Source organism: Solanum tuberosum, unplaced genomic scaffold (genome assembly GCF_000226075.1).
Source record: "Solanum tuberosum cultivar DM 1-3 516 R44 unplaced genomic scaffold, SolTub_3.0 scf00008, whole genome shotgun sequence".
Taxonomy (NCBI): Eukaryota; Viridiplantae; Streptophyta; class Magnoliopsida; order Solanales; family Solanaceae; genus Solanum; species Solanum tuberosum.
In genome coordinates this window covers 216,721-225,553 of record NW_006238934.1, presented here as the reverse complement: position 1 = coordinate 225,553, position 8,833 = coordinate 216,721, and the positions used below count along the sequence as shown (strand labels likewise).

At 29.7% G+C, this 8,833-nt stretch overlaps 2 protein-coding genes across 2 annotated transcripts in view; both read left to right on the top strand.

Annotated features, from left to right (window-relative positions):
- Nucleotides 1–881, top strand: part of LOC102591947 (3-hydroxyisobutyryl-CoA hydrolase-like protein 2, mitochondrial) — a 12,877-nt gene extending 11,996 nt beyond the window's left edge. The window contains exons 13-14 of the mRNA XM_006338870.2: nt 180–221; nt 333–881. Of these exons, the coding sequence (XP_006338932.1) occupies nt 180–221; nt 333–452 (162 nt within the window). The 3' untranslated portion in view covers nt 453–881. The remainder of the gene's footprint in view (nt 1–179; nt 222–332) is intronic.
- A 3,060-nt stretch (nt 882–3,941) lies between these two features.
- Nucleotides 3,942–6,112, top strand: LOC102591602 (beta-fructofuranosidase, insoluble isoenzyme 1-like). The gene is made up of 4 exons (XM_006338869.2): nt 3,942–4,985; nt 5,213–5,457; nt 5,696–5,792; nt 5,900–6,112. Exons 1-4 carry the CDS (start codon nt 3,966–3,968, stop codon nt 6,074–6,076), a joined length of 1,539 nt encoding a protein of 512 aa, XP_006338931.1. The 5' UTR covers nt 3,942–3,965; the 3' UTR covers nt 6,077–6,112.
- The last annotated feature ends 2,721 nt before the right edge of the window (nt 6,113–8,833 follow it).

Here is an 8,833-nt window from a genome sequence, read left to right as displayed (position 1 = left end):
CCCCCCCCCACCCGCGTGCGTATTGGATATGTTGTAAAAATTCTCCAAATTTAGCTCTTACTAAGGAAACATAGCCTCTTCTGCTACTAAGCTCCTCTTTAATGTTTCAACCTAGTATAGTCATTTCTTCTTGTTATTAAGCTATGAATTATGATACTTATCCGCAAAAGCATTTTCAGGGTGTCCGGGCTAGATTGGTTGACAAGGACTTTGCTCCAAAGGTAATGAATTGTCTTCTGTGCATGCTTAACTTCCTCTCTCCCTCCTGTCCCTTATACTTTTTAGCTAGGGGAAGATGAGAAAACTTATTCGTTCTTGTACTGAACATTCAGTGGGATCCAACACGGTTGGAGAAAGTTACCACCAACATGGTTGACTGCTTCTTTACCCCATTAGATGAATTAGAACCCGAACTCAATTTGGCCACTGCAATACGAGAGCCTTCTATGTGATTCATGCCACACTTTGCTCTGCCTACGAGGCGTTCTATACTCTGTTGAATCCATCACAGTAATGGGATCCGCAGAAGACATTCCTATCAAGATGTTGGGTAGTTTTCATTCCCTTGGAGCAGATGTAAACGGCTGAACTGCACTAATGTCTGTTTAGGTATTAGATGGTCGTAAAAGAAGAAAACGATACGGCAAGCTGCAAATTGCTAATTTCCTTCATCTTTTACTCAATACGAGCCATGTTTCTGATGTTGAGAAACCTTTGAAGAATTGCTTTTCATGCAGACATGAAAAGAATATATATCTTGTGAAATAAATTACCAATACCATGGTACCTTAAGAAAGTTTTGCATACATTTGTAGAACCATGGATAAGTGCAGACAATTTTTTTGCAGGAGCAATACTAAATGCATTTGAATTTTGACTAATATTTCAGTCTTAAATAGCTAAGCTACATGTTGATTTTAATGTCCCAACGTGGGGGTAAGGTTTGCGTACACCCGACCTCCCCAAACCTTGCTTATGAGACTATATTGTTGTAGTTATCATTCAAGTGAGAAAATAATGTCTTGTGAAATAATGTTTACCAGTATCATGGTATGTTCTATTGCTTCATTCTTTTTTGATGACCATGTAGGGGTGAAAACTTTGGTTCGGTAATTTTGATTTTTCAGTTTTCAAGAATATTATATCACTATCATACAAAATTTAATTTGGTGTGGTTCAATATTTTTTTAAGTTTGATTTCGATAACTATATTTTGTTCAACCTCGACTTACATATACTTATATGATAAAGAATTATGATTTTGCTTTCAAGATACTCTACACTTTACATATATAGAGTACAAACAATTTCTTTCGTTAATTTATTATATAAAAATGATATTTTAATAAAAATAAAGTATCGAAATTTGAAGTCTAAACAACTAATTTTATACTAATACTAATATTTATTACTATCATAATAATCTTTTTTTTACTTTTTTTTGTCAAATCGCTTTGTAATACTTGTAAATGATAAAAAAAATTTTAGAGAATATAATAAAATAAGTTATGTGTTTAAATAACTTTTCCAAAATTTATAGTTACATAATTAGCTTCTCTATATAATGAGTCTATAAGAATATTATAGGGAGATTAATGTTTTGTTCTAATGAGGATGAAGGATTAAAGGATTAATGTAAGGGTAGATTTAATTCTAAATTAGAAATGTGGTAAATCATAATAAGTCACATGACTATTTTAAAAAGCAAAATTTAACGAAATTCAGGATTAGTTAAAGGGATATTCTTGAATTATTTGATACAATACGACTCAAAGTAGAAGATTAGTAAAACTTCTGTTTTATGCCACGAAAATTGTGGGGTCCTAAAACTTTGGTAATATTGGATTATTAGTTTATATTTTACCTAAAAATTATTAATATTCGTAGAAAAAGAAATTACAAAATCTATATAAAAAATAAGGAGAGAAAGATTGTTTTTCTTTTGAGAAATATTTTAGAGTTTGAATTAAACTACTCATATCTTCATAATACTAATAATAAACATATGACTAACATCTTATTAATCTGAAATAACTTTAATAACGTTATTACTTATTGCTATTAGATTTTAATCATAAACTTAAAAACATGTACTAATATTACACAATACATATGGATAAAAAAAGTGACTTATTGTTTGCATAATTTGTATAATACATAACTTCTATTAAAAAACTGAGGTCTTTTATTAAAAGTTAATTACAAATTAATAATGTGTTATTTGATCTTTTAATTATTTCATTCGACTTTTTAATCATATATGTAATCTCAGTAAATCATGGTAATAAATTTTACTATATAAAATAATAAAATATTGGACTTTAGAGGTAAAAAGAGAGTGTATAAGATTATTTCTTTAAAAAAAGTAAATGAAAGAACACATTGTTTAGTCACAATTGTAGGAAAAATATTTGGTAAATGATCGAGTTTTTTTATTTATAAAAAATACAGAGATAAATCCGCGATTAACTTTCGATTCCTTAATTTTATGATAACACTATCATCATTTACTATTCTTTTGGTGGACTATATCTCCATTGGTTCCTAAAATTTATAACAATAATCTCAACCTTGTTTTTTATTGACTGTTAATTTCTAAATTTTATTATAAAAATTTCAGCCTTATGTTTTCCTATTTTGTTGATTGACTAAATCTTTTGCTTTTCCTAAATTCTATAACAACCATATCAATCATATTTTTCCTATTTTGTTGATTGACTATATCTCTAGATGTTCCTAAATTCTATAACAACAATATCAATATATTTTTTAAAATTATTATTCTATTGTTGACTTTATCTCTATCTTTCCCTATAAATATTCTTCACACTCTTTCAACTTTTTCATCAGTTTCTATTTTCTCTGAATTAGATTTAAAAAGAAGAAAGTTTGTTCGTCAGAATGGTGATTTTAAAGAATCGATCTCTTTGCCTTTTTCTATTTATGTTTTTTCTTGTGTTTATTGAGGTTCATGCGTCACATGAAATAAATCGAAAGCTACAGTCTACCAGTCATAATGTGGTAAAAAAAATCTTAAGACCTAAATTTCACTTCAGACCTCCTAAGCACTGGATCAATGGTATGTCTTTTTCTCTAATCCTCTCCGCTATACAATATATATGGACTATTCATATTCATATTCATAAGTAGGATCTAATATATAACGTTTGAGTTCATGTAAAATATAAATCGAAGGAACCTTATTATTTTACTTGTCCTTTTCTTCTTCTTTTATTTTAGTGTTTGAAACACAAATATTCTGAAATATTATATTATTAATTTACAATATTTTAAATGTGTTCACTTATTTGGGAGAGATAGTTCAATATGTAAATTTAATAGTTTAAGACTTTTCAAATTTAATATTTATTAAAATTTTAATAATTTAACCCACACATATGTGAAAAAATTACTAAAATTTTAATAATTGAACTCGGCAAAAATAAACTAACATGCATGTGTGCTTTTAGCTGCTTATTCATATTTGATTGTCCTTTTTTTTATTTAATTATTTCATTATAGTTATATTTTCACATAATAAGGTAATCCTTATTCGTATTATATATGCTTTAATACTTGTATATGATCCTTATTCGTGACGATACTAATAAATATATAAGGAGATGTGCTGTAAAAAACATGATTATCACAAACAATAGTTAAATAATTATTCTCTTTTAATCTTGATAAAAATTAGTATTATTTAATATAATTGATGCAAATAAGTTTTTACATGATATAATATTTATGCAACTAACTCTGCTTTGTGATATTTTTTCAATTGCAATGAAATGCTTTTACTAATCATTTTAATTTAATTCCTTTTTATGTGGTGGTCTTGGCTGGATGGTCCGAACAACAACATTAGATCCCACTGGTAAGATCGAGTTTTATATTTATTAGTTTTCACTATATTTTTACCTAAATCTCAATTTATTTATATTAATTTTTTTTTAATAGGTCCAATGTATTACAATGGTATCTATCATCTATTTTATCAGTACAATACAAAAGGAGAAGTATGGGGAAATATTGTTTGGGCTCATTCAGTATCCGTAGACATGGTTAACTGGATCAATTTAGAGCATGCAATTTATCCATCAGAAGTGTTCGACAAATATGGTACTTGGTCTGGATCAACCACTATTCTTCCGGGGAATAAGCCTGTTATTCTCTACACTGGAATAGTGGATGACGAACAAACTCAAGTACAAAATTATGCAATACCAGCTAACTTGTCTGATCCATTTCTACGTAAGTGGATCAAACCTGATAACAATCCGTTAGTAGTCGCTGACGAAAGCATCAACAAGACCAAATTTCGTGACCCAACTACAGCTTGGTTAGGTCAAGATGGGAGTTGGAGAATGTTGGTTGGTAGCCTTAGAAAAAACAAGAGAGGATTAGCAATATTGTATCGGAGTAGGGACTTCATGAAATGGACCAAAGCCCAACACCCATTCCATTCAGCTGCTAAGACTGGAAATTGGGAATGTGTTGATTTTTTTCCAGTATCATTGGAGAATACAGATGGTTTGGACACATCAGTTATTGGCAAAAAAATTAAACATGTTCTAAAAGTCAGTCTGGATGATACCAGATGGGACTATTACACAATTGGTACTTATGACACGAAAAAAGATAGATATGTTCCGGACGATACAATGATCGAAGGATATCACGGATTGAGACTGGATTATGGTAATTTTTATGCATCAAAGACTTTCTATGATCCTAGCAAGAATCGAAGAATTTTGATGGGATGGTGCAACGAATCCGATGTTTTTCCAACAGATGACATCTACAAAGGATGGTCTGGAATTCAGGCTATTCCTCGTAAGTTATGGATTGATCCTAGTGGTAAACATTTAGTCCAATGGCCTATTGAAGAATTAGAAACCTTGAGAAAGAAAAAGGTTGAGCTAAGAAATTATAAATTGAACAAGGGAGAAAATGTAGAAGTTCAAGGAATTACACCTGCCCAGGTTTGACCTTGTTTTTTGGTTTACTATATATATAAATTATTGTGACCTATAAGTACATGTTTGAGTTGTCAAAACAATTACTAAAATTTATGTTAGAACATCCTACATCATTTCGTATGGAATTTGCAATAACGCAATATGTTTTATGATTTGAATTAATTTTTTGTATGAAATTTTTCTGACAAGACTAATTTATAGCTAATTTGTGTGTGTTAATATAATGACAGGCTGACGTTGAAGTTACATTTTCCTTTTCAAGTTTGGAAAATGCAGAAGAATTTGATCCTAGTTGGGTTGATCTCTATGCCGAAGATGTATGTGCAATTAGGGGTTCGACAGTTCAAGGTGGACTTGGTCCATTTGGACTCCTAACATTATCTTCTGAAAACTTGGAAGAGTATACACCTGTATTCTTTCGAGTGTTTAAAAATCAAGATAAATATAAGGTTCTCATGTGCTCTGATGCCTCAAGGTTTGTCTATTGATCACACTTTTCTTATTTGCAAGTATCTCTCCCCTTAAACTAGAGAGATCTCAGGTTTAAATTTTCGAAATGAAAAAAATACTTATAGAAAGCGCTCCTCCTATTAAATGGGTCTAATGCAATGCAAATGAGTTTTGGATATCAAATAATTATAAATATAAAAAGATTTGTTATCTTTATGCTTTTGTATTTGGCTAACCTAATCATTCTATTTTTTTTGCGACAGGTCAAGCGTTAGGAATCACAAAAAGATGTTCAAACCCTCATTTGCTGGGTATGTCGATGTTGATCTAACAGACAAAAAGTTGTCACTAAGGAGTTTGGTAAGCTTTCTTTGGTACTTTTTTCCTATAAAATACACTTAAAACTTATATTTCAACTCATTTTTCTATTTTGTCGCATTGACAAGTAGTTTAATTTTTTTTTCCAGATCGATCACTCCGTGGTCGCAAGTTTTGGTGCTGGTGGAAAGACATGTATTACATCACGAGTTTATCCAGCTTTATCCATCTATGGTGATACACATTTGTTTGCTTTCAATAATGGTACTGAGACAGTCAAAATTGACACTCTTGATGCCTGGAGCATGGATAAAGCCGACATGTAAAACTAAAAAATCCTAGGAGAAAAGAAGAAAACATAATTGCGTTCAATTTTCATTTCTCTTTTCATGTTGGCCTTTTTTTTTAATCAAGCTTGTACAGATTCACTACTTCTATGAGTCATGAAATAAAATATTCTTCTTTTCCTATTTAATCGAATTGATGATGCCTTGATATATAGTGCAATTATCTTTCTACCGAGTTCAAATTTCATATCAAAATACACAAATAATGTTTACTTATTTCTTGTGTGTATATATGAGGCACAAACAAATAAAGGACTTATATACTTGCAAATCAATGAAATGAAATTAAACTTTTTTCCAGCTATATAGAAAAATCAAGAGCTTTCTTTGCCATCGTTTTGTCCTCGTGTAGATTAAAAGCTTTCACGAACTGATATCGAGACTAGATTTATAACTACACTTAGATAAGGATAATTTTTCGTCTTCATCTCTTTTCCGATGTATCTGACCACATAAAACTCTACTTATTGGACATTATAGAGGTTCAACGTGAACTATGTTTGGTGTATACAACTTATTAATGTTATGTAATATTCTCCACACTCTAATATTAATAACAATTTCTATGGTTAATGAAAATTAAACTAGACCAATATGTAAGCATTCAAATCCAATAATTAATGCTAGAATCGATTTTCATTTTAAAAAAAATAACAAAATCATAAATATCCGATAGACAAGAAAATAAAAGTTTTATCTTTGACCAAAATAGTCTCCTGGTTCAACTATTCATAAGCCTCCTCCCTCTGGGGTAAAGATTTAATTAGCAAGAACTCAGACCAATGTCTCGCTTGTTCAACACTGCTAGCTATTATAAGAGGATGTCTCCCCCTCGAAATTACTAGTAGCTTCGATTGTTGAGTCTTGTGCTGCAAGTGAATTACTCTATAATTTTAGTCAGAAATAATAATCATATAATACTATTGTAGGTGTCCGGCCTAAAAGACCGGTGGTATTTCTCACTATTTGACTATTTGTTATCCAATACAAAAATCAATTAGTCATCTTAAACTAGCTAATGTTGTGTATTATCAACGATTTCTACATAAGGTGGTAATATGATATTTTGAGCAGTTACATATCTAAGACCTTTGACACAAATAGACGTGTCAAAAGTTCCATATAGATTATTCCCCAATACAATTTCTTTCAAATTCATTAAAATTTCATTTACCGATTCTTGAATTCCCGTTATGGTAGAATATTCATGTGGGAGTTTCTCATATTTACACGTGTGATACATGTTCCTCCAATTTCTCCAAGTAAATCTCTTCACATCACAACACATATTGTGTCGTTTTGGTCTGTCATCAGTAGAAACAAAATAAAACGTCCATTATAAAGGAGTTTACTGTCTGTTCTAGATTCAACACACTTTCACTATAGTGTTTGAGTAAATACTATTACTTTCTCTCAATATCTCCCCAGATTATTTTGACATTCATAATACCCCCCCACCCCCAATCTCGTCCTCAAATTATTTGCTATTAGAATTGCATAATGCAATACACATTGTGAGATATCTCACACTCGTTCCGAAAATGAAGTGTTTTTTCTTTATATGATCTTGACAAATCTTCACCTCTAGAACTAACTTTTGCGATTGAGTAAGGTCAACAATCTATTCTTTTAACATGGTATTCATCTTTTATAATTGGTTTACCTAATGTTGGATTCCAAGTTGTGTTAAAGTGTATGCCCCACAATGGTTGATCAATAAGGTGTTGTCCCCTTATAAGGTTTAAACAATTCACGTCTTATGAATTGGTTTTAAGCGTTGAATTAAATCTTTATAAAAGAAATAAGGAAAGAAAGATCCGTAGAAATATTTTAGACTTTGAATTAAACTACTTATATCAGCATATTACTAATAATAAACATATGGCTAACATCTTATTAATTTGAAATAAGCCTAATATTGTTATTACTATTAAATTTTTGTTATAAACTTAAAATCATTATACCTCGTTGTTTTATTTAAAAATATATAGTGTGGGAAAATGACTGAGTTTTCGAAAAACCGATTAAACTTATGGTTTAAGAGAAATCGAATCTTCAAAAGAACAGAGTCGCCACTTAATTTTTAGTAAAAAATCAAGAAAAAATACTTATGGTTTTCAAAAGATTTAAACAGATAAAATCAATTGAAAACGGGTTCGAAGTTCAATATACATTCCGAGAAGGTGTTAGGCCCTCGGAATGCCCGCTAACTTGCGGTTGACCGGCGATTTGACTAAAATGACTTTGACTAATTTTTGAGAAATTTAACATAAGAATATTTAAATAAATTACAATATTTAATTAATTTTGAGAAAATAATTAGATAAACGACACATTTTTCTTTTTAGAGAAAAGAATTCAAAATGACACATTGGACTTGTGATACGAGTAATTAGAATTTCAATAAAACTAGATTAATTAAAATTTATTTAATCCATTTTTTAAGATAATAATTTGAACCAATTAAAGCATGAGATCATTTTAAATCAATTGATAAAAAGAGAACACACACAATTTTATTTTATTTTAGTTCATTTGAGAAAAGTGTTAACTTAAAACCATTTAAATAAGCAAAATGATTAAAGGAAGAGGCATTCAAAACATGTCATTTTTAAAAAAAAACAAAAGAAAAAACAAAAGATTTAATTAAAATGAAACATGGCCAATATATTTGATTAGTAAGATAAAACAAAAACAAATATAAGAATGTATTAAAGGTAAGCCAATGTAAAGAAA

What these genes read in the sequence shown, in the direction of transcription:
- LOC102591602 (XM_006338869.2), top strand. Translation starts at nt 3,966, where the DNA reads ATGTATTACAATGGTATCTATCATCTATTTTATCAGTACAATACAAAA. An exon ending in AAGGAATTACACCTGCCCAG is followed by an intron (nt 4,986 to 5,212) that starts GTTTGACCTTGT and finishes ATATAATGACAG; the next exon opens with GCTGACGTTGAAGTTACATT. An exon ending in ATGTGCTCTGATGCCTCAAG is followed by an intron (nt 5,458 to 5,695) that starts GTTTGTCTATTG and finishes TTTTTGCGACAG; the next exon opens with GTCAAGCGTTAGGAATCACA.